The 25010-nt window shown below is 42.2% G+C and overlaps 1 protein-coding gene across 1 annotated transcript in view; it reads left to right on the top strand.

Annotated features, from left to right (window-relative positions):
* Positions 1–25010, top strand: part of FLT1 (fms related receptor tyrosine kinase 1) — a 170555-nt gene that overhangs the window by 95211 nt on the left and 50334 nt on the right. The window contains exons 13-14 of the mRNA XM_082859298.1: positions 1742–2050; positions 6580–6726. Coding sequence (XP_082715424.1) covers positions 1742–2050; positions 6580–6726 — 456 coding nt within the window. The remainder of the gene's footprint in view (positions 1–1741; positions 2051–6579; positions 6727–25010) is intronic.

The following is a 25010-nucleotide window of genomic DNA, read 5'->3' as shown; positions in this document are numbered from 1 at the left end:
AGTTGATGGCTAATGTTTAACTCCTCATGCTTGGAAAGTGTCCCAAGTATAAAAAGATGCTGAATTAGAGGGGCTATTTCTGACACGTTATTGTTATGTTAAAAAACTATGGTCAGCTGCTTCTGCCTCTTCTGGCACATTCTTAGGTTTTCATTTTAAAAGCAGGAAAACTTCCACTGGTCTCCTCTCTCTCCAGTCATTGACAGCTTCGTAAACCACTGCTACCCCCCGGCTCCCAAAGAAATACTTTGGCATTTCTTCAGACGTGACATTTTATAATAAAGCCAGAGCCCAGAAAAATCAGAAAAACAAGCAAAGTGAGATTTAGGAAAGAGTTGATATGATATCTAATTTTGGACTATTGTCCCCTTAAGGTTTAAAGGTTTCTTTATAGCTTTGTGTGCAAAGGATAATAATAATAATAGCATAACATAGCGCTTTTCATCTTCAAAGTTCTTTGTGAAATGTTGGCCCCAGTTCTTTGCTCAAGTACAGATATGCCGCTAGTAACAAGCGATGGGAGGGTTTTGAGAGCAGGCCAGTTCAGGGCTAGTAACAGCCAATGGTATTCTAAAATCATCTGGTGAGACGGTCCAAAAGGAGACTAAGGAACTCTCAGTGCAGAAGCTAAATGATGGTCCAGGTTAAGAAAGCTGAGGAGGGGAGCTCGTGAGCTGTGGCTAGAGGCGCCAAGAAGATGGAGAAGAAGGTTACCTGGGAATGACATTGGAGAAAATGACTTCCAATGATGCATTCCTTTTAGGAAAATGTTTAATATGTTTTTTAAGAGCAGATTTGATTTAGAAACCTTCTGCCCCCACTTTGCAATCTAGCAACTCTTCGAGATTAGTCGTCCGCATTTTCAGAAGAAATCTTGCACTTTGGGCCTCCCTGGTGGCGCAGTGGTTGAGAGTCCGCCTGCCGAGGCAGGGGACGCGGGCTCGCGCCCCGGTCCGGGAGGATCCCACGTGCCGCGGAGCGGCTGGGCGCGTGAGCCACGGCCGCTGCGCCTGCGCGTCCGGAGCCTGTGCTCCGCAGCGGGAGAGGCCACAGCGGTGAGAGGCCCGCGTACCGCAAAAAAAAAAAAAAAAAAAAAAGAAATCTTGCTCTTGTATGTCTGAGTAGAGCAATCACCATAAAAGGGGACCTGAGCAAGGACCCCTTGGCGCCAGCAAAGAGCAGGGGGAGCGATGCGCCAGCAGCAGGAGGAGGATGCCGTCAGCCCAAAGTTTAGGAGTAAAGTGTTAACTGGAGTCTCCTAGCGCAGACCTGGGACTTCCTGTTCTCACTTGTTCACAACTTAAATAAGTTTGGCTATCAGAGCACCTGTGGTTTCTAGTACAAACTCCTCTTAGAGTCCTTCGCTATTTTGCCCACTTACCAGGAGGACTTCTGCACATGATAAAGCAATGGGTTATCCCAAGTTGTAAAAAAAAAAAAAAAGCATTCCACTTTGAAGAGCAATTTTGAGCAAATGAGCGTACCCTCCTAATAACGTCCTATTTTGCATTTCCTGCCTCGCTTCTGACGGAACGAACTGAGTTGGTTCCTACCTGCCATGTCTGATCGTTCCCCTTTTAAAAAAAAAAACAAAAACGATAAATACCATCCTTTCAATGTTGCTGCTGAATTTGTGTAGGAACAATCCTTAAGATCCCCGACTGTCTTAGAATGAGATGCGTCCTCAGGATGAGACATTGATTTTTCCTATGCACTCAAGTCCTTTGTTCTTTTTTTCCAGATGTGCCCAATGGATTTCACGTTAACTTGGAAAAAATGCCTACGGAAGGAGAGGACCTGAAACTGTCCTGCACAGTTAACAAGTTCTTGTACAGAGACATTACCTGGATCTTGCTGCGGACAGTAAATAACCGAACCATGCAGCACAGCATCCGCAAGCAGAAAACGGCCGTCACGAAAGAGCACTCGGTGACGCTGCACCTCGTCATCAAGAACGCTTCCCTGGAAGACTCGGGCACCTATGCCTGCCGAGCCAGGAACATGTACACAGGGGAAGAAATCCTCCAGAAGAAAGAAGTGACCATTAGAGGTGAGCACTGCAACAGAAAGGCTGTTTTCTCTCGGATCTCCAAATTTAAAAGCACAAGGAATGATTGTACCTCACAAAGTAATGTAAAACATTAAAGGACTCATTACAAAGTAACAGTTGTGTCATATCATCTTGATTTATTGTCACTGTTGCTCATTTTCCGGCTCAGAGGAGAAGCTCCTCCCAAAATGAGTTTGGCCATGATAGGAGTAACATTGAGCCCCCCGGGACCCCCAGCCCTGGGCGCCCCGTTCAGGCTGAGGGGTCCGCTCTCTGGGGCCGACCTGGTGCACGTTTGGATTTGGAGGATCCCTGCAGTGCATTCTCTGTGTGTTTTGCTCTTTGCTGTTTTCTCCTGCCTGATAGACAACAACTCGGGACTGATCCTTTCCTTCCACTTTAATGCCCACCTCTTTTTATGTTTATGTTTCCAAGCTGCCAAACCCGAATAATTTAAACAGATGCTGGTATCTGCCAAAGATGGACATGAATCAGTTCATTGGCCAGCTCAGAATGAGGACAGTTGAATTGGAGACTCTGACGGACCTCTGCCGGGTTTTATTTCGTACTGTTACATCTGCTTTTGATTTGTAAATAGCACCTGGATGATAGCAAGTTATAATGCTTATTTATTTGAAGATGCTTTTTTTTTTATATTAAGCACATTAATTTTAAACTGGAGCGTCTGAGATGGGCCCCAGAGGTGCAAGGTGTTGGTGTCATTCAGAGGTATTAAAGCTTTATCACAGTATGAATTACAAAAGTCCACCCAGATGAAGCCCAGTTCTCTCCTGCAATGCCAGTAGCTAGTCAACAAGTCCAGTGGGTTTTCTCCTCACTGCCTCTGAGTGGACTACACAGCCACTGACAGCACCTGAACAAAAGTGGCTCATGTCTTTGTTTTTAATATTTTTGTCCCTGGTTAAAGAACTTTATCCTGTCCAATGGATGGCATTCAGCTGTGTACCATGATCAATTTATCAAGGAAATAAAGGCTCTTGTGACCAGAGGCTTAATGCATTCTTCTAAATGTCAATCTCAAATTTGTCCGTTAAAAAAAAAAAAGTCCACTTTCCCCATATGCAAATTGAATAGGACTTTTTTTCCTGGGGAAAGTGACTTTTTCACCAATTTCATATGCGTTGTTCTGTTGTTTTCATTTATGATTGATCATTACATGTGACTTGCCTGAACTATTGGAAAACAAACTATAATGACCAAAATAGCCATGGCTTAGAACACAGTGGCTGGGCTGTTCAGTAGGAGGTGACAATATGACAGCTTTTCAGGCTTGGGAACTCACCAGACTGTTTCCTCCTTTAGGTAACAGACTCTGTCCCACGGCTCAACTTGTCTTTCACGTGGGAATTGCTTTTGTCAAATGTGAAGGAGTAAACAATAGCACTTTTATGGAGCCCCAAATGCTCTGAAAACAATTAGTAACCTGGAAGTTGTCAGCCCAAAGGAAAGAATAATCAATTGTATCTGGAAACTTTACCTATGGGTCTTTTGCCTGGCGTCTTTGTTCATTATAAGTCAGTGTGTTCCTTCAGGAAACTGCCTTAGTACCAGAGGACCTGGGGGGGGGGGGGGGAGGGAGGTTCAATTTTTACTAAAGCTGAAAAAGCAAATGAAATGGTTTAGGGAGTACTTTTGAAAAACATGGTGAAATGGACATGCAAAACCTATCCTTTCCTAGGGAGGGGAAGGGTTTAGTAGTTACAGAAGATGATTTGAAGTACTTCCGAGAGATAATTTGAAGAATTCCATAGAGAGAGTTTCAAAAAGGAAAAGAAAGGACTGGGTGGGTTTTGATTTTTGTTAGTCAGTCTTCGAGGTGTGGCGTAAGGGGAAGATAACGGGGAAATAGAGAAAGAACTAAGAGCCTGCTACGGAGAATGACTGAGATGGGGTAGAGGGTGTGAGGCTGGTTCCTCGGTCCCCTTTCCAAATGGAGAATCGGAAGTACGTATCTGTGGGACCTGGCAGATCTCTTGGGCTCGAATGCCGAGAAGTAAAAGGACCTGGTGGGGAGCAATCTCTGGCTGTTGATAACCAGCAGAAATAGTCCGTTCATTCTGATTTTCTCAGTTTGAAAGCTCCCCTTTGTTAAACTTTGGAAAGCAGCTATTTCCATCAAATAACTTAGGTTTAAAAATGTGGGTTCAACGTCCCTTTCCTATTTAAAATGCCAAAGTAGATTACTATAAAGTGGGAATTGATTAAAAAACAATTCCTTGGTTGATTGGTCATTTTGAAACTTGCCAAAAATGAGAATTTTTTTTTCCAGAAATGGGTACAAAGAAAAAAATCATACTGTATGTTTCAGACATGTTTATATGAACTTTGTATTTCATTGAGAATTCTCTGTTCATTCTGCAGCCTTCCGGCTGCTTCTCTCGTCTGAAGTTTGTGTAGTACAGATAGGGCCTTTGGGAGTTCTGCGTGACGTTTATGTTAAAAGAAGATGCTCTCTTTTATATAAGCATTGTTTTCAAACACACCTGTCAGGGAAGCCAAATCCTGTCTGTGTTGATGATGTTACAGTTTGTAGCTATGAAAATAATTCGGGTGTGGCAGGCCATGTATTCAGACTGCCTTCTTCTAATAAGACCTATGGACAATGATAGATTATTTTATCATATTTAATGCCTGGGAAACAGTAAATGTGCCAGAGGAAGCTATTACAAGTATAACTCAGTGAACGGGGTCTGTTCTGAGTTTTAAATGAGGTGTGTCAAAGTTGGCTGTAAAAGATGCTAAGTAGTAATATGATACTGTTCCTTATTCTCTTGTCATGTTTCACTGATATGTCTGGGGTCTTGACTGTGTAAAAATGTCAACATTGTAACGATCAAGCATGTAAGAATTATCAAAATGGAAGATTTTGATACATGGCTGCGTTTTCAATTAGGAAAAACTATTTGACAGACTGGACAGAATGTAAACCCAGAACTATTAAAATGGGTCTGCCGGGGGGACGCAAGATGAGACTAGGAAGGCTACACTGAAACAGGCCAAAGGATCGTTGCTATCACGCATTTCACACTATAGTTGACGAGTTTATAAATTAGCGCTCCTTCAAGTCTGTTTTGCCTTCAGATTGCATTTTGTATAAAATGTGAAAAGACTAATGATAAGCTATGGAAATCAAAATGGAATGAGAAATCTGTTTCTCCTAACAGATAGCCACCCTGCCATGTCATGCTATGTCCACATGTTCTCAAAGTCATATGGTAATATACTTCTTAACCTGAGATTTCTCAATTGCTTTAATGAATGCTAATCCTGAGAGTTTCCCTGCAGGAATAAAAACAGAAAGGTTTGGGGACTCGGCAGAATCCTGCAGGGACATGGAATCAGAGCCATTGCAAGGTGTCATCTCTTAGAGCGTTGTAATCACTCCTAAGCTGCTTTCACAGTGTTAGTACAATAAGATGAGGAATGGTCAGAGAAAGCTCAGACTGTGTAATTGAAACCAGTGACGCAGAATGTGTAAGTGATGTCAAAACTATTTTGATTTGTCTTCCAGGATTTGCAACGAGTGGGGGGGGGGGGGGAGGAAGGATGACTTGAGAGGGGGGGAAGATTTCAGGAGTTGTCTTTACTCTTTGACCGTGGAAGCTTGAGTTACCAATCCAGCACCTGCCCAACTAGAATGTATACGCATCAGCAGGACTGATTCCATAAAAAAAGAGACACGTACTCACGGGGGCCTTGGGGTACTGCTGTCCCTCTGTGAGATTTTAATGTTGTAATGTATTGCATCCTAATGTATTAAATCCATTTTGTTGTACTATATTGGTTGGCATTTTATTAAAATAAATTGTATCATATTTGTATGTTTTAAGAGAAAGTAATATAAAATACAATATTTGTACTATTATATAGTGCAAAAACTACAAATCTGTGCCTCTGCCTCTTGAATTAGTCCTTTGTTCGTTTGCATTTGGGAAGGGATTGGAGGAAAGAGATCATCAATAAAGCTTTCAAAGTTCAAGAAATTCTCCCACTTGGTCTGCTGCTTACAGTTTAGGTTACTGACAGCTGAGTGACACAAACATGCCCTCACATGTTAGTGAAACACAAAAATACAGAATTCGATTAGCTCATTACTGTAACTCTCTGTATTTATGTAAAAACTCACTACAAGCCTATATCCAAAATCATGTCTGTTTCCTTTTTAGTTCCTAAAATATCATGCAAAATCCTTAGGTTTTAGAAAAAGCTTCTCTCAAAGAAAGGAAGGAAACTAGTTGGCCAGGCAAAAACCTTGATATTGAAATCGAAAAATACAGAGTTGAGTTCTCGATTTTCCTGTGTTCTAACAGATTTCAATTTATTGTAGTAACCTAATAAGGAGGAAGCAGTAGGCTAACCACAGAGGAGAAATTGAGGGAATGAAATATGAATGAAAACTTATAGTTGAGTTTTGCTGTTTTCCTCTCTACTTTTAAAATGTTGATATGCATATATAATAAAAGAATAAAGTTGACGAGTAATAACAATTCCCTTTCTTTATTCACTAGATCAGGAAGCACCCTACCTCCTACGAAACCTCAGTGATCACACAGTGGCTATCAGCAGTTCTACGACTTTAGATTGTCACGCTAACGGTGTCCCAGAGCCTCAGATAACCTGGTTTAAAAACAACCACAAAATACAACAAGAACCTGGTAAGAGATTTTTTTTTCCCTTGTGTTTACTCTTTCTTCTCACCCTCTTCTTCCCTTAAAATTCCTATCGCCTCCTTTCAGGATGTCTACAACTACTTGCTGATAGACCTGCAAAAATGAATTGGGTTCTGGTTCATGCTTATATCACTTCCAGTGAGGGATACTGGAGTCAGTTCTTATTACAGACCATATTCCTACCCCTACAGAAAGATCCTTCCAGAATCTGCTTTAAATCGTGCGTTCAGGGAATTTCCTGGCGGTCCAGTGGTTAGGACTGCCAGGGCCTGGGTTCGATCCCTCATTGGGGAACTAAGATCCTGCAAGTCATGTGGCAAAAAAAAAAAAAAAAAAATCCTGCATTCAGAGAGAAATGGTAAGAGCCCCTCAGAAAACGTTTCAGTTCATCTTGACAGCAGTGAAGAGTGAGGCGTTAGTTCCTCGATTTGAGGTATAGCAGAGTTTTGAACGCCTGGCATAGATGAAGTTCAGAGTAGATTTATAGTCTCCTTAGTTCACTTTATAACAATTTCAATGATTCGGTAAAAAGAAGAATATTTTAAATTACATTTTATAATACTGGTAAAAAAAAATCTAAATTAATGGTCATGTTGATTGTCTTTCAACAAAAAAATATATTTAATACCAGCTACACTTAAATCCGCGAGTATAAACACTATTGTGTGCCTCGTGACTCCATGGTTAAATAAGAGTAAAATGAACTTAGTTATAATTTTGATTAGTAATTACATTTCTATTAAAGATAAACTTGCCATTTATTTGCAACATCCCGACAACCTAAATCAAATAACCAGCAATATGGAGTCATCCTCCAATGCGAATCCTCAAAATGAAATCTCCATTTGAGTTTGATGCACAGAAAAAGGCTGTGGAAGAGCATCTCCAATTTTAACATATCTACAAATATCTTAGAAAGGCCTTACACTAAGCAGGTCCAAAACTGATCGCATCACATGATTTTCCTCCTCTTGTACAGACAGCGTGTATCCATCATCCACAGTAGAGGTGGTCTCTGTCCTTCCCCCTCTTCCTCTAATCCATCAGGCTGAGCGGGTTGTACTTACGAAATGTGAACTGTGTCTCAAATCCATCCTTTCCTCTGCTTTCTTCTTGTCAGTCTCCTGGTTCAGGTGCTCACTGTCTATGTCCTGGACATCTGCAGGAGTCTCCTCACTGGCCTCCCTACCTCTCTTTTCTCTCTTTGCATCTGTCTTCCACACAACTAAAATGGTGCATCCCTGTTCCAAGTCTTCCACTGGCTCTCCATCACAGGACCCAGTTCAAGCATCTGACAGAGAAGGCCTTCAACAAGGGGCCCTGCCTACTTCTTACAGCGAATGTCCCCCGCCTTGAACTTTATTTACATTCTAACAATTGCCAAACTCTTGTAGATCGCGGCACATGTCATGCTGCTTCAGCCCCTATGCTTTTTTTGTTCCTGTGTCCCCTCTGCCTGGAGTACCTTCCCTTCATGGAATGCCGACCCATCCCTTAAGACACTGGGTGTTTTCCCTCCTGAAAGCCTTACTCAACCCCTGCAAAGAGGAGGCAGGTCCTCCGCGAGTCTTTATTATCTAGGCGTATTTCTGTTCTCTCTTACTGAGTTGTTTGATAGTCACCGGTTCGTGCGAGTCTATTATCTATGCATGTTGCTACTGCTCTCTTCCCGTATTGTATCATGAGTTCATGTGTATGCTGTCTTCCTCTGTGTTTATCATCGTATCACGGCCTCATCCTGAGTACAGTGTATCTTCATGTTATTTGTATCTTGTCCTTTTGTCCTCAAAACCTGTCATAGTGCTTGGCAACGAATCAACGTTTCGTGAATGAATGAATGGTTTTCAGAAAATCTTATCCTTAGCAAGTTCACTTGGTAGCACAAATGCCTAGACTTTGGGGGAGGAGAGAGGCTGCACCATAGAATTTTTAAAGCTAAAGGGACCTTTGGAATATCTTTAGTTCCATTTGAAGAGTAGAAAATGGAGGTGCAAAGAGGTAAAGTGATTTGCCCAAGATGACACACTATTAAGAAAGGTAGTTGCGGGCTTCCCTGGTGGCGCAGTGGTTGAGAGTCTGCCTGCCGATGCCGGGGACGCGGGTTCGTGCCCCGGTCCGGGAATATCCCACATGCCGCGGAGCGGCTGGGCCCGTGAGCCATGGCCGCTGGGCCTGCGTGTCCGGAGCCTGTGCTCCGCAACGGGAGAGGCCACAGCAGTGAGAGGCCCACGTACCGCAAAAATAAATAAATAAATAAGGAAAAGAAAGGTAGTTTCATAGAAAATTCAGCCCTTGAAGTATTCTAGCAAAATAAAAGGATGAATGAATATGTGAATAAATAATAGCTTGGGAAACAATGTCTGTAATATGCTCCCCTTAGAGATTCAGAGTTCACATTAGTATATTAAAGACCCAAAGAAGTCCTGTATTGAAAAAATCAGGTGAACTGTGCTTTTAAGTTCTGTCTTCCCCAAACTGACTTGATCACAAAATATATTTTGTGAAATGTCGTAAAATGTTGGATGGTTCTTTGAAAATAGTGAATTTGACTTAAATTCAGTTCTTGTGCTTTGGATATGGATTCAAGAATCAGAGTTGAACCAATTTGAAAGCTCATGACTGTTCTGGGATTAGAGGGAGAGACCAGGGAGTTACTATAAATGGAAAAATATTATGAGGTGTTGGGCGGGTTTGCATCCTAGCATTGTCCTCGTGGGTCAGAGAATTTGGGCGACTCACTTATCCTTACCCTCTGAGCCCGTATTTCCTTATTTATAAAACTGAGATAATACTGACCATAGAGGAATGTGGTATGGTTGCAATGAGTTAATATAACTGAGCTGACCCATAGACATGGTTTAGTAAATACTATCTTCCCACCCACCTCCCTCATCTGTATAGAAATTGGCCCACGAATTGTCAGAATCTGTTGGAAGGTATCAGAGGGTTAATTAATAAGTCAGCTCAAATGTCAAACGACTCTAAATCTAACAAAGATGTCCTCCTCACAGCTTTCTTTGATCTTCTGAGGGCCAAAAGAAGAACATCTAAAGAGTTTTATATAAATTCTTATATAAAACCTTCCCTAAATATCATTCTAATATGCTACTATTAGCATTTATTGAGTTCCGCTATACTAAATTGTCAATTTTCTCTCTCTCTCTCTGTTCCCTTTATTCACTCTTTAAAACTACTATAGCTTTTTTGGAAAGGAATTTCTTAATTTTCTGGAGATAATCTCTTTCTTACATGCATTCATATGGTATTTGTAAAGTTTCATACGTAAGACTCCCATTTGAGGTGGCAGGTTCAGCAGCCAATGCAACACCCTGTGTGACTGTGACCCTTTTGTCCGTGTGTGTAGATATCTTCAAAAATACCACTTCTTTTAACAAATCTATAAGTGAAGATTACAGGTAACCAAAGTGATCATCCTTAATTAACTCACTGGTTGTTCCAAAGCTGATATAGAAAAACATCAAGATCACAGGCTGAAAAAGACTGAAAACTAGCTCATTGTATCCTAAGCCTTTGGAAAGCTCAACTGAGTTTTTAAAACCTGAGAATAAACTGTGCACCCTTTGGAGACTGGAGATGCATCTTTTTTTTTTTTTTTTTTTTTGCGGTACGTGGGCCTCTCACTGTTGTGGCCTCTCCCGTTGCAAAGCACGGGCTCCGGACGCACAGGCTTGGCGGCCATGGCTCACGGGCCCAGCCGCTCCGCGGCATGTGGGATCTTCCTGGACCGGGGCACAAACCCGTGTCCCCTGCATCGGCAGGCGGACTCTCAACCACTGCGCCACCAGGGAAGCCCAAGATGCATCTTTTTATATGAAGCCTGGCAACTCAAAAAGAACCTATATACTGAGAGTATTTTGGTGACCTTGGATCATTGATAGGATCTGGCCCATTATCATTGTTTTTGGTAAATGACAACTTACTCGATTCCAAAGAAAACAGAGAAGAGAGTTAATGCTTTGGACAAGTGGCGATCAAACACCTGCCGAGAGAATTTAGGGGAGGGGAACTTCTTCTCTCCCTTCTCATTTCCTTCCAGGAAGACCTTTCCGTGGGGGCAGAGCCATTCTAGAGAAGAAATGCAATTTCTAGAAAGTTCTATGAAAGCCAAGTAGTAAGTTCTTGGGACAAGGGACATCAAGCAGGGACAGAAGAGGTCCTAAGCACGCAGCCCAGGGAAGCATGTGCTCAGGGGGGCAGAAGTCCCCTCCCTAGGGCACCCACGGGCAGACTCCCTACTGCCAGCCGCACAACCCAGCACACCTGCAGGCTTCCCAGGGCCTCGACTGCATGGCCCAACCCTGCTAACTCCCATCTACCCCCATGACTTCCGCCACAGCCTGCACTGGCTCGTTTTCTCCCCCAGCCTCTGGCCAGAGGAGCCTCCTTTCACATCCCAGAGCACATAATCCTTCCTTCTCTCTGATGTTCGTTTTCTTTTTTTTTTTTTTTTTTTACAATCTGTGTCACGTCGTAGAGCACATCACTTAGCTGTTCTCTGGTTTGACGTGTGTCCGTTAAAACCTTTGAAGATAGATATACTATCTTCATAGGTTTTCTTTATAGAAAATAATAATAAAAATGTACTGAGCACTCACCAGGTACCCAGGAACCGTTAGGAGTTTTACAAATGTCTCGTTTATTGATACTTTCCACGACTGTCATCTGAGGTAGGTACTGTTATCAGCTGCATTTCCGGGTCTGTTTTGACTTTGCACACTCTTGTTAGGTGGCCGGTACTATTCTAAGCTCTTTACTAATGTTAGTTTGTTTACTCCTCCTAACAGTTCTATGAGATTTGCTAAATTATTGTGCCTGTTTGACAGGCTATGGGATGAGGAAGCAGAAACATAAGGGAAATAAGTGGCTCCAGGTCATAGGGTTAGTGGGTAGCAGACCAAGGTTTAAACCAGAAGAGCAACTCTGAACGCAGAGCACGTGGAGCTAAACGCTAGTTCCCATCACTCAGAAGAGAAAGACACTAGTTTTAAATGACCTCGTGGGCATTAACGAGCATTTAAAGCAATGAATATTTTCTCATTTCCAACCCTTAAAGATCAAGCTATAAAAACTGTAGTTTATTTTTAAAGTTTTATTTTTAAAAATGTAAAGCATAGGGCTTCCCTGGTGGCGCAGTGGTTGAGAGTCTGCCTGCCGATGCAGGGGACACGGGTTCGTGCCCCGGTCCGGGAAGATCCCACATGCCACGGAGCGGCTGGGCCCGTGAGCCATGGCCGCTTGGCCTGCGCGTCCAGAGCCTGTGCTCCGCAACGGGAGAGGCCACAACAGTGAGAGGCCCGCGTACAGCAAAAAAAAAAAAAAAAAAAAAAAAAAAAGCATATTAAAATATTCAAAGCATTTTAAAGAATTGGACATGCCATATATAAAATTAAAAATTATTTTGAACCAAAATCCAGTTTGTTTTAAAAGGTCCAGAATTCATTCCATACCAGCCCCACAGTCTCTTATTCATTCAGGAGACATCATTAAGGCACTATTTTGTGTCTGGTGCTGTGCAAGGCTCTGCAAATACAGCAGTGAACAAGAAAATGAAAATCTGAATAAGCAAATATCTAAGGTAATCAGTTAGTGTACGTCTTTAAGTGAACACAGCTTCTTCAGGCACCAGCCATGTGTGTCCTAACTTACTATCATCAGGACAATGGGCAGCAGAGTTAATGAGCCTAAAAATGGAATAAGGTGAATTAATAAATGGGACAGGTAGAAAATGTAGCTCCGTCACAGGACTAAAAGATCTTTAATACATTAGATAATTGAAAAAATACATCCTTTGTACTTTAATTTTCCTGCTTCAACACTGAGTGTACAGTAGGTTCTCAATCATTCATTTTTAGTGGAACACATAGAATGGAAGAGAGATAAAGAGGAAATAAGAGAAGATACTCAAAGAGTGATAAAAGGTAGGAGAACCTCCAGATTAGACCCAAGTAAAGAACTGGGAACGATTAGGAGGGACTGAAAGGGTGCAAAGTGTTGAAAGAGGGAGGTGGTTTGAGACCTATTTACTTTGAAGAGACAGGTTAAAAGAGAACAGAGCCACTAAAGTGAGTATAATATAAAGGACCAGACGTGAAAGGAAAATGTGAAATGACCAGAACCAGAGAAGCACCACGAGAGCTCTAAGTCGGAGACAGATTCCATGACAGTGGCTGCTTTGAGTATGGTTGGATTCTTAGGGGTAGACAGACAGGAAAGCTCCTTGAAGAAACATTCTTTCTGTTAGGCTAACCATTTTAAGAATTTGCACCCAGACTTGGAACAATGGAATAAAGTCACCCTGGAGAACCTCTGCCTCCCCGGAGTGTCTTCATAACTCCTCCAGCCACCTGCCCAAGGGACTGGCAGTTCCCCCGAAATGATCAAAAACATCACCTTTCTAGCTCACACTCTTCCCAGATTCTCCAGTGAGGTCCTAAAATGTTTAAAGCTGTGACGGAGCTGAGTAAGCACAGCAAGTGGAGCTGTTGGCCACTGAGTTCGTAGTGACACTGTAAGGAGTCAAGATCAGTTTGCAAAGCAGAGGTGGCAGGAGGTGGGTCCAGCTTAGGTCTACACTGATGCCTGCACAGACCATCTCCCAGATGGGGGTACAGAGAAAACAGGGTTCCTGACAAAAGCCATTCAACTGCTGAGAAAAGTAAACCCTTCCTCTCTGAAAATATTTCAGAGAACAGAAGGCGATACTGACCTGAGATGTTTTTAGTAAAGCCCAGGAAACCACCATCGAAATTTCTAGAACAGCAAGACATTTTCAGAATATTTTAAGATTAAAGCAGTAGGGTTGGAACCACAAAGAATTTAGGAAGAATTAATTCCATCTCGAAAGAATTAATTCCGTCTCACTCTCAATGTTTCTTCCTAAGTGAGATCTTGGTCACTAGGACTATTTATCTACGGGTCTAAAAGGGGCATCTTTCCTGTCCTCACTGTGTCACTGACATCAAATATCTGTACCTGTAAGCGCATATTCAGATCAAGGTGACCTACTGTCCTAGTACCTGGGGGACAGAATTACACCTGAAGCGTCAAGTGGTTTTCATAGATCTGAGAAAGATCCTGAGGAAGAGCAGAGGAGAAAGATCCATGAGGATGTTGATGCCCCGGGATGATAAACTGACCGTCACTTTCAGGCTATTTTTGCATGATTTCCTAGAATAATAAAATTCAGAAATGTCAATTAACCTTTTGCAAAACTTGAATAGTAATTGCCTTTTCTTTCTCATGAAATGTACCCTTATGGTGCAAAATGGATCAAGAGACATTGCAGGAAAGAAATGAGTATAAACATCCCAGGTACACACAGGGCAGCACGGGGGGAGCTGAGTGGGCTGCTCTGTATATCATTCCCATCATGCACGGAGGTAGTGTGCTCACGTGATCGGCTCATCAGCCAATCACGTCATCCCTTCCTCTTCCCTCTGTGTCTTTAAGGTAAGGGGTTCTAGGTACCCAGACCAAGAAGGGCCAAGCTTCACTAGTAGATACGCCGGTAGCTCTTCATCCAAAACTCTTCGGCCAGAATATCTCAAGGTTTAGTTGTATCTGTGAGAGCAACGTAAGCGTGAAGGACACCCTGAACATAGCACAGAACCGAGGCTCAGCTCTTTCGTAAGGATAAACTTCCGTTTAGAAGTTGAGGGGAAAAGGAGTGGAATTAAGGGGGGATCGGAGTTGGGGTAATAGCAGGGAAGACAGTTCGTCGGTTGGCACTACCAGAGTTCAGAGCTACTAGCCCAACCCAGACAAGAGGACCCCCGACCCTAACCGCAGCTCTAACCTGCTGAAAGACTGGAGAATTACTTCCCGCGATGACTTGCTAATGCTTGGCTGGTTTGGTGGGACTGACGCATGTAGGGCAGCGGAGCTGTAGGGTTTACATCCAGAAAAGTAACCCGTGAGTAGAGGCCCGCCCGTTTTGTACTGGAAATCAGGAGAAGTTATTTATGGAGACTCAATCCTGACACCCCCAAATCTCTCTCTTTATCGTCAAGTTCCGCTGTATTTAGGTCTTACATGTACATACGTAGCATCGTATCACATCCTAATGCTTTGCCCAGAGAAAACTACTTGGATGCCTTTTCCCGCCTATTATCCTCATCCCCATTCAGCCCAGAAAAGCCTCCCGAAAGCTGTCAGCCACAGCAAGACCCAGCGGAGGGATCACCCGTAAGCCGGCACAGACTCGTTCATATAAACAACAAGGTCCCCTGCAAGTCGTTTACGTTTGGTTGGGTGCCTTTTTAGAAGCCCTCTTGAATGTTCAAATGAAAAATTTAGAACATAAGAAATGGGAGAGAACTTGTACATGTGGGCATCACTTTAGAAAAATCCTCTCCCTTTTTAAAAAAAATTGTGGCAAATACACCTAAATGTTACCATTTTACCCATTAAAAGTGCACAATTCAGTGACAGTAAGTATTTTAACAATGTTCTGCAACCATCGCCAGTATCTAGTTTCAGAACTTTTGCATCACCTCAAACGGAAACCTCATACCCCTTAAGGCTCTTCCCTTCTGACTGTGAATTAACCTCCTTTTGACCTTTTCTGTGACCTCTTGTGACACATGGAACTGTACTTTGAGCATGGCCACGATCAGCAGCTTGTTTTGTCTGAAGAGCAGTCGATGTTTGAGAGACCAGTAGCAGAGAAAAAGGAAGGGAGAGCAAGAAAAACAAAGAAGAGAGAAATAAAGATGTATGGGGAGGGGGGAGGGGGAGGGCAGACTCCCCCAGGAGCCCTCCCAGAGACCAGCAGGGGCTGTGCCCTGTCCAAAGTCACTAACTCCAAAACTAAGAGCCATGGTCTGGGCTCTTGGAGTGGAAGCGGGTCTCCATCCCCAATCCACAATTTCCTGCTTACACTGAAGCCTGGGTGACTAAAGAAAGAAAACTCAGACACTACCTGGATACGTTTTCTCCTCCATCTCTCGGCAAAATAATGAGATGAGGTCTTTCTATCTCACAAGTTCAGCCTTTGCATGGAAACCCCTCCTCCCCCCAAGGACAAACCTGAAACAGCTTAACCAGGATCTAAAGTGACACATAGCAACGCAGCTGGGGTCACCACTCTGCCCAGTTCAATTAAGGAAAATATGCCAACAAATACATTCTCAGATAAGCTAATCTGTGAACTCAGCCCATCACTTGCATGACTAAATCGCTGCTGAAAAGTTAAATCAAGTAAATTCATTCCTCCTCCACCCACATTCAATCAGAACTTGATTTCTGCATAATCTGCTACTAAGATCCCTCTCCCTCCCTCCCTCCCTCCCGCTCTCTCCCGCTCTCTCCCGCTCTCTCCCTCTCGCCCCCTCTCGCCCCCTCTCTCTCCCGCTCTCTCTCGCTCCCTCCCTCCCTCCCGCTCTCTCCCGCTCCCTCCCTCCCTCCCGCTCTCTCCCTCTCGCCCCCTCTCGCCCCCTCTCGCCAGTCTCCTGAAGGAATAGGTTTTGGTTGGTCCTTTTGTTGCTTTAACCCACAACTGTAAATTGCTGTGAAGCACAGATCTGCTTTTCTTCAAAAATATTTTATTATTCTATACATAGTCAATATTATAAAGTTTTGCAAATATATATTTGGATCCACAGAGCTTTTCAACTTTCAGTGGCTCTTTGTTGATGGTAAAGAGGGAGGCCTACAATTTCATTATTAAAACTACTGTTATTTATTTTAATAAGTAATACACGAGTACATTTTCATTTTAAAAGCTCACAGAGTACCAAAATAGAATAAGCTATAAAAATTTCCCTTATGGGGAATGGACACGTAACTGCTTCATGTGTATTTCATCAAAGATTTTTCCATTTTTTACCTACATATGTGTATATATGCAAATGTGGGACACAGATATATGTGAGGCAAATGATAGATGGGGTTCATTCAACAGCTGTTCACTGAGAGCCAGCTATGTGCCAGGAATATACCAGGTGCTGGAAACTAAACAGGGACCTTGAATTTCCATCCTAATGGAAAAGTACAGGTAATAAATTTAACAAACAAAACTGTAAGCCTGTGGCATACAATCAGATAGTACTAACTACTGTGATGAACAAAATAAGATAATGGATTACAGTAGGGCTATATGGGAAAGCCAGCATCTCTAAGATAAGTTTGAGTTGAGCACATACTCTGTGGGGCTTTCTTTCTTTCTTTCTTTCCTCTGTCTCTCTGTCTCTCTTTCTCTCTTTCTTTCTTGCTTTCCTTCCTTTCCTTCCTTTCTTTCTTTCTTGTACGCGGGCCCCTCACTGTTGTGGCCTCTCCCATTGCAGAGCACAGGATCTGGACGCGCAGGCTCAGCGGCCATGGCTCACGGGCCCAGCCGCTCCGCGGCATGTGGGATCCCCTAGGACCAGGGCACGAACTCGCGTCCCCTGCATCGGCAGGCGGACTCCCAACCACTGCGCCACCAGGGAAGCCCATGCTCCACGTTTTGTTTTATGACTTGGCTTTTATCACAATATATCCTGGAGATCTTTCTATGGCTGTACATATTGTCTGCCTCATTTTTTAAAGCAGGCATACACTATAACATAGTATGTGTTCCCATAATTTATTTAGCTATTTTCCTAACGATGGAAAAATACCTTCTTGACTTTAACCTCTTCTGCAGTGCCGTATTATTTCCTGCCTTAAAATGGTCATAGAAACGCTACTTTACTATTCACAGAAAGGCCACTTTGGGTGAATGGCTGTATCCTGCAGTACAAATTCATCCAACCTCATGGAAGGGGCTATGGCCAATCTGAACATACCACAAGAATTTATTGGGGCGGGGATGAGTGCATGTGTGTATATTACGTGTGTGCACACACACACGCATGTGTTTATAATTTATAGACATAAATAGTGAATAGCTAAGGTTTTATAGCTAATAACCGTAGAGTTAGCACCACTTGACATGTTTTTTAAGTGCCCAAATCATCTTGAACTACTTCATTGGAACAATAGTAAAGTTCGCAGTGAAAGGGCAAAAAAACGCTTTTCACTTTTAAGTGTTTAGAAATACATGTGTTTTTGGCATAGTTTCAAGGTGCTCACTTCAACCACAACCCCTTCAATTCAACTGGTTTACAATTTCTTAAGAGCGTTTAGAAACTATTCTGTTATCATAACCCACTTTGGGAAGTTAAACTAGTAAAGCAATAGACATTATCTCAAATGAAAGAACCTTTGTTTATGGCTTTTTCCTTATTCAGTGATTGCATGGAGAGGAATATTATACAGCTTTTTCATCACTGTCCTTAATCTCATTCTTTTCTAAGAGCTTCTCTTCTTTCTCTTTTTTCAAGGCTATAGAGCAAACAGCCTCACCACAGATCACATCGCCCATCACATCCCCTTTAGACCATATGTTTTAAACATCTCACAACTCTCTTCCAACTTAGCACATTATTATAAGGCTGCTTTTCACCATGTCTCAGATTATTCCATACTTCACCGACTTTTTTTTTCTTACATCTGTAAAGGCTTTGCCACAAGGCTTGATCTTAGAGTGAAATTCTCAATAAAGAAGGAAGAAGCTGCGTGGTGACCATTTGAAAACATAGGACTCATTCATCTTTTTAGTGCTATTTGATGAGCCCATCATTCTTCATTTCCGAGTTTTGTCAGCCTTTTAAATTTACTAAGCTTGGATTTCTCTTCCCCAGACATAGTTTTCCAACCTCCAAAGTTTGACTGGATATGTACTATCTCCTTTGTGGTGTTTGCGGGAAATCAACCAGACATCCTATCGCTAGTTTTCTTGGGTCACCTTTAACCATCCTGAATCTATATTTTCGCTCTTCTGATCCTTAATTCAGATACAGCTCTCAGCTACTGAATTCCTTTAAGAACTGCCAATCTAAAGCTATGATTATTTACTGGGTACCTAGAACTGTATACATCATCATCATAGCTACCATTTACTGAAAACTTATCATATGCCAACTTCAAAGCATTTATCATTTAGTTGGTGAGCCAAGACTATCATAACAAAAATTACTTTTTTTTTCCCTAAATGTAACACTCATTCCCTACCATGAGCCAGACATTTTGGTCTATTCTAAAGAAAAGGGAAATGAGTAAAACTTAGTCCTTACCTTTGAAAAACTTACACATAATAGGTACAAAGTCAATTCAAAAATATGCAACATGAATGGCATAAAATTCCATCAGATACAAATTAGCACCTCTGACTGAGGTAATCAAGGGAGGCTTCAGGGAGGAAATGTCATTTGAATTGGACTTTGATGGGTGAAGAAGAGTTTTGATCATGATAAATTGTAAGTTTCCATAGGAATTGTCATGATTTTTGTGGTTGGAAATTATTTAGGTGATCCTTCTGGAAGGAAGCAGGCCTACAATTAAATTACCTCAGCAACACAAAGCAGAGCATCACGTTTATGAGTTCTACTTGTTCTAATAACTGGCACCCAAAGGGGAAAGACGAAATTCAGATAAAGTGACTCTTCAAAGAACCCAATACGATATGGGGATATACGTATATGTATAGCTGATTCACTTTGTTATACAGCAGAAACTAACACACCATTGTAAAGCAATTATACTCCAATAAAGATGTTTAAAAAAAAAAAAGAACCCAATGCCATTTTGCATAATAACAAAAATTACAACGTTATCAAGGAATAAATACAACTGAAGAACAATATATTTAAAGAGAAAATCCTAAAGCTATCAAATGACATAAAAGATGACCTAAGTAATGCAAAGATATTTGGTATTCTTAGATGGGAATATTTATTATCAAGTTGAACCATGTTTGAGCCATTTTATAGGTCAAAATACTGACAATTTCATGTTTCGACCTAAAAATAAATATGACAATTTCCCCCAAATTATTACATAAATTCAGTGGGATTCCCATCAACATTCCAACAGTGCTTTTTACAGAGTTTGACAAGCTAAACCTGAAATCCATATTGAAGTGTAAAGGTCCAAGACACTTTTGAAAAAGGGATCAATCATCTCATACCAAATATCAGGATGTGTTATCAAGCAATCATAAGTTAATCATGGTTTAACTCATGTGGGACAGATAAATAGGTCATTGTGAACAAACAGCCTAAAAACAGAACCACAAATATATGGACACTGAGTATCTGACAGAGCTGGCACCAGAACTCAGTGGGAGAAGAACAGATTACTCCATAAGTGAAGCTGGCATAATTGGCTATTTATACAGTAAAAGTTAGATTCTTTTTTTTTTTTTCTTTGTGGTATGCGGGCCCCTCATTGTTGTGGCCTCTCCCGTTGCGGAGCACAGGCTCCGGACGCATAGGCTCAGCGGCCATGGCTCACGGGCCCAGCCGCTCCGCGGCACGTGGGATCTTCCCGGACCAGGGCACGAACCCGTGTCCCCTGCATCGGCAGGCGGACCCTCAACCACTGCGCCACCAGGGAAGCCCTAAAAGTTAGATTCTTACCTCACGCAATAAACATACCCTTCTCCAAAAGAAAATCTAGATGTATTAAACACCTAAGTGAGAAAAGGCAAAATTCTTTCATCAGATTTTTTGGGGAAGAAAGTATATAAGGGGAATGAATAGTTTATGATATCAGAATAGGAAATATTTCTTTAACAAGTAACAAAAAGCACAAAGGATAATAGAAAGATTGATAAATTTGACTGCATTAAGATTCTAAAAGCTTTTGTATTAAAAATTCACCATAGGGGCTTCCCTGGTGGCGCAGTGGTTGAGAGTCCACCTGCCGATGCAGGGGACGCGGGTTCGTGCCCCGGTCCGGGAAGATCCCACATGCCGCAGAGCGGCTGGGCCCGTGAGCCATGGCCACTGGGCCTGTGCGTCCGGAGCCTGTGCTCCGCAACGGGAGAGGCCACAACAGTGAGAGGCCCGCGTACAGGAAAAAAAAAAAAAAAAAAAAAATTCACCATAAACAAAGTTTCCAAGACGGTTCATAGAATGGGGAAGACTTGTAACATATTTAACAAGGGCTCAGGATCCAAAACATATAAAGAACCCTAAAATCATTGAGAACAAAACAAATAGGCTAATAGGAAAATGTGCAAAGGACACAGAACAGGCAATTCACAGGAAAAGAAGCCTGAATGGCCAACCAAAATGGAAAAAGATGTTCCACCTACTAGTAATCAGGGATGTCACTTCACACCCAAAATTTTGCCATCAGTTAAAACACCTGATAACACCAAATACTGGTGAGTAATGGGAAAGGGGAGCACTTACTCATTGCTGGTTAAAGTGTAAATTGGTATATTTTGGAAGACAATTTTGTAATACTTGGTAGAGTTCAAAATGGGTATATCCTATAACCCAGTACAAGGAGATATTGCATAACAAGGTACACAGAGCTGTATCAGATGTGCATTGTGGCCTTCTTTGTAACATCAAAAAAAAGTGGAAACTACCTAACTACCGTATAGGAGAGAAGTGGATTAAAAAAAAAAAAATCTGTGGCTTTTTAATATAGTGGAATATTACATGTCAGTGAAGTGAACTCCATCTACATGTATCAACAAGGATAAATATTAAAACACTGTTGAATAGTGTTTTAATATTTATTTTAAAAAAATCCAAGTTAAAAAAGGATATGTACCATATGACACAATTTATTTGGAATTTGAAAACCCACAAAACAATATTATATGTTCTATAGAGATACACATCCATCAATATGTAGACAAAGTACAAAAACATGAGAATGAGGTGCACCAACTTTAGGACAGTGGTAGCTTTGGAGAGAGGGAGGAGAAGGGGGAAAGTATAAATTTTTGCAGCAACGTGGATGGACCTAGAGATTGTCATACTGAGTGAAGTCAGTCAGACAGACAAACATCATATGATATCGCTTATGAGGAATCTTAAAAAAATGGTACAAATGAACTTATTTACAAAACAGTAATAAGAGTCACAGATGTAGAAAACAAACTTATGGTTACCAACGAGGAAAGGGGGGAGGGATAAATTGGGAGACTGGGATTGACATATACACACTAGTATGTAGAAAATAGAGAACTAATAAGAAGCTACTGTGTAGCACAGGGAACTCTACGCAATACTCTGTAATGACCTATATGGGAAAAGAATCTTCAAAAGAGTGGATATATGTATAACTGAATCATTTTGCCGTACAGCAGAAACTCACACAACACTGTAAATCAACTCTACTCCAATAAACATTTTAAAATTAAATTAACACTTCAAAAAAAAGAGGGGTCTAAAGCAAATATGGCAAAATGCTGACATCTGGCTCTCTTAATGGTGGGCCACATGGGTTATATTTTTTCTGCACTCTTAAAATCTTTGAAATTACAATGAAAAAATTCAAAACTAAAAAGAGAGCCCTCCTTAAAAGGTGAGCTCCACTAGTAGACCAGAGCCTGTATCATAGTGAACAGGTTGCATCAAGGTAGCAACAGGTTAAGGCATTAAAGAAACTAGGGGACGGACTTCCCTGATGGTCCAGTAGTTAAGACTTCACCTTCCAATGCAGGGGATGTGGGTTCGATCTCTGGTCGGGGAGTTAAGATCCCACATGCCTCCCGGCCAAAAGACCAAAACATAAAACAGAAGCAATATTGTAACAAATTCAATAAAGACTTAAAAAAAAAAAAGAAGAACTATAGTTGTCTCCCCAGGTTTAAGTATGGGCAGAAGATTTGATGAATGGGGAAAAATAATAAGGGGATTAACTGGCCTATTTATGTGAGAAGGGAAATAAGTAGCGAGAGTAGAGAATGAGAGAAGCGTGACGAGGTTTCTCAGGGGTCTGATGATGACGTATCCACGTCTGTGCCTTTGTTGCTGTGCAGAGTGAGGCCAAGTCAGAAAGAAGAGCTGTGCTTGTTGGTTTGGGACACTTTCTCACCCCATCTCTCCTCCACGTGATGGGAAGAGGGAACTGAGCCAGATGATGTCAGCTCATCAGCGTCCCTGGCACCATCCTCTCACCTCTGCAATTACACATCTGTCTCCTTGGGTGAAATCCAAGTCCTCTGACTTTATTTGATCATGCCGTTAGCCTTAATTTGGGATCTGAGTGATAGAAACTTGGTTGAGGCTCAGGTCTGCTGCAGTGGAGACCACTGTGGGTAGCCAGATCGCTGCTCTTCCGAACGTTCATTGCCCCGATCACCCACTCTCCAGCCACACTTTCACTTTCTGGGAGCACCACTTATACCATATCTTGCCCTTTTCAAAGCTTTCACTGAAATTATTTTTGTTGATCCTCATAGCAATACCGTGAAAGAGATAAAGCAGGGGTTTTTTGTTTGTTTTACAGATGGGGAAACCGCCCCACAGGGATTAAATGATCTAGCCAAGGTTACAGGGCAGAGCTCTCATGTTTTTTTCCAGAACCATCCTGGACTCATCTCTGTCTATTCCTGGATCCAATAAAGCACCGATTTCTGCGGCTTGTTTCTACAAAGTGTCTGTTTCCATCTCTCCCCCCTCCACTTCCTTTCCCACCATCCACACTTAGAGCCTCATCACTCCTTGCCTGAATTACCACTGCTGAGCTGGACTTCCAGATACCACTTTTTCCTCATTCCAGTCCATCCTGCATTCTCCTTCTAGACTAAACTTCCTTAAACATTGCTCTCATTAGGTCATTTCCCTCAAAAATCTTTGTGACCCTCTCTTTCCTTCTCCATTGAATGGAAACTCCTCAGCCGGGATTTCAAAGCTCTCCTTAATCTGAACTCACCTTTTCCAGTCAACTACTCAAAACAGGTGCTTTGAAAATAAAAATGGCTAAGAAACACATGAAAGAATGTTCCGAAAAGATACAAATTAGGACAACCATCATTTTACTCTATCAAATCAACAAAGTTGTGTGTTTTCTATTTTTTAGATGCTACTGGGAGGAAAGTGATGAAATAGTCTCTTATCTTCTGCTGGTAGAAGCTTTGACTGGTGTTATCTTTTTGGAGGGCAGTGTGATTAGATGAATCAAGAGCTTTTGACCTAATAGATCTGTTTCTGGAAATCTCTCCTAAGGAAATAATCTGAAATTCAGAAAAATCTTTATGCTTAAAGATGTCATTGCACTATTACTTATAGCTATGAGCAATTAGGTATAACCTAACACCAAGCATTAGGGTACATGCATCTGACGAATGACTATATTCAAAGCATGTAAGGACATGGAGAATAACTTATGCTATGATATTGGGGGGCTGGGGTCAGTATTTAAATTTATATAAGCATTAGGAGAAATCTTACCAACATTTCACTACTGGACTTGTTTCCTCTCTCCCAGCACACTATTTCACACCTTCTTCTCTCACTTCAAACCTCCAAAATTACCTCCTCCTCAGTTTCAACAGATGAGTACCTCTTGTTTATTGAGAAAATGTATCACCAAATTGTCCAGTCTATGTCCCTTTACGCTCTGCCATTCTTCCTGTTAGACTCCTATCCAAGGCCAGTTCAGCCACTGAGTTCCATCCCCTCTCACTTCTTTAAGAATCCACTCCTTGTACTGTTCCTTCTGTTCGTTCTCTCTCTCTCTCTTTCTCCCCCCCGCCTCAGATTATTCCTATCAGCACGTAAACATGCTGTAAAGTTTCACATTTCTAAAACGAATTCATTCCTTGACCTCGTGCTGGTCTCCAGCTACCCTCCTGACAGTAACCCCCTAACCGTCTCTCCTCCATCACCTCCTGTCTCTAAGTGACAGTCATCATGCTTCTGTTCCCAGATGTCACTGAAACGGCTCATTGCCAAACACAGTGGTCTGTGATCTCCCTTCTTCGTAGTCTCTCAGCTGCACCGAACGTAGCTCGTCGCTCTTCTCCATCATGAGCTCTCTCCTTGGTTCTAGGAATCACGCTCTCCTGGTTTTCTTGCAACCTCCCGGGCTACTCCTCCTCAATCCCTGCTGCTTCCTCTTTCTCTGATTTCCCGGGGCTCAGCCTTCAGGCCAGCTGTCGTCTCTCTCCGGACTCACTTCCCAGGAGCTTTGTTTCCATTCCCCTGGCTTTCCATGCCTCCCGAATGTTGAGTCCCTGCAGCCAGCTCTAACCCCGACCTCCCCCCCCTGGGCCCCCAATGAAACCTCACGAAACAGAACAGAACTCATGCTTTTTCTCCCTCAAACCTGCCCCCCCCCCAGGAAAGGTACTACCACCCTCCCAGCTGTTCAAACTATCAACCCTGAAGCCAGACTTTTATTACTCTTTTTCATGTACCACATGCTAACCCACAAGCAAGCCACCAATCCCTACCCCTTCCGACAAACGCAGTCACCCC

Source organism: Leucopleurus acutus (genome assembly GCF_964270905.1).
Source record: "Leucopleurus acutus genome assembly, chromosome: 18".
In the NCBI taxonomy this organism is placed as follows: domain Eukaryota; kingdom Metazoa; phylum Chordata; class Mammalia; order Artiodactyla; family Delphinidae; genus Leucopleurus; species Leucopleurus acutus.
Note: the sequence above shows the minus strand (reverse complement) of the source record. Positions and strands in the feature narration are given on the sequence as shown.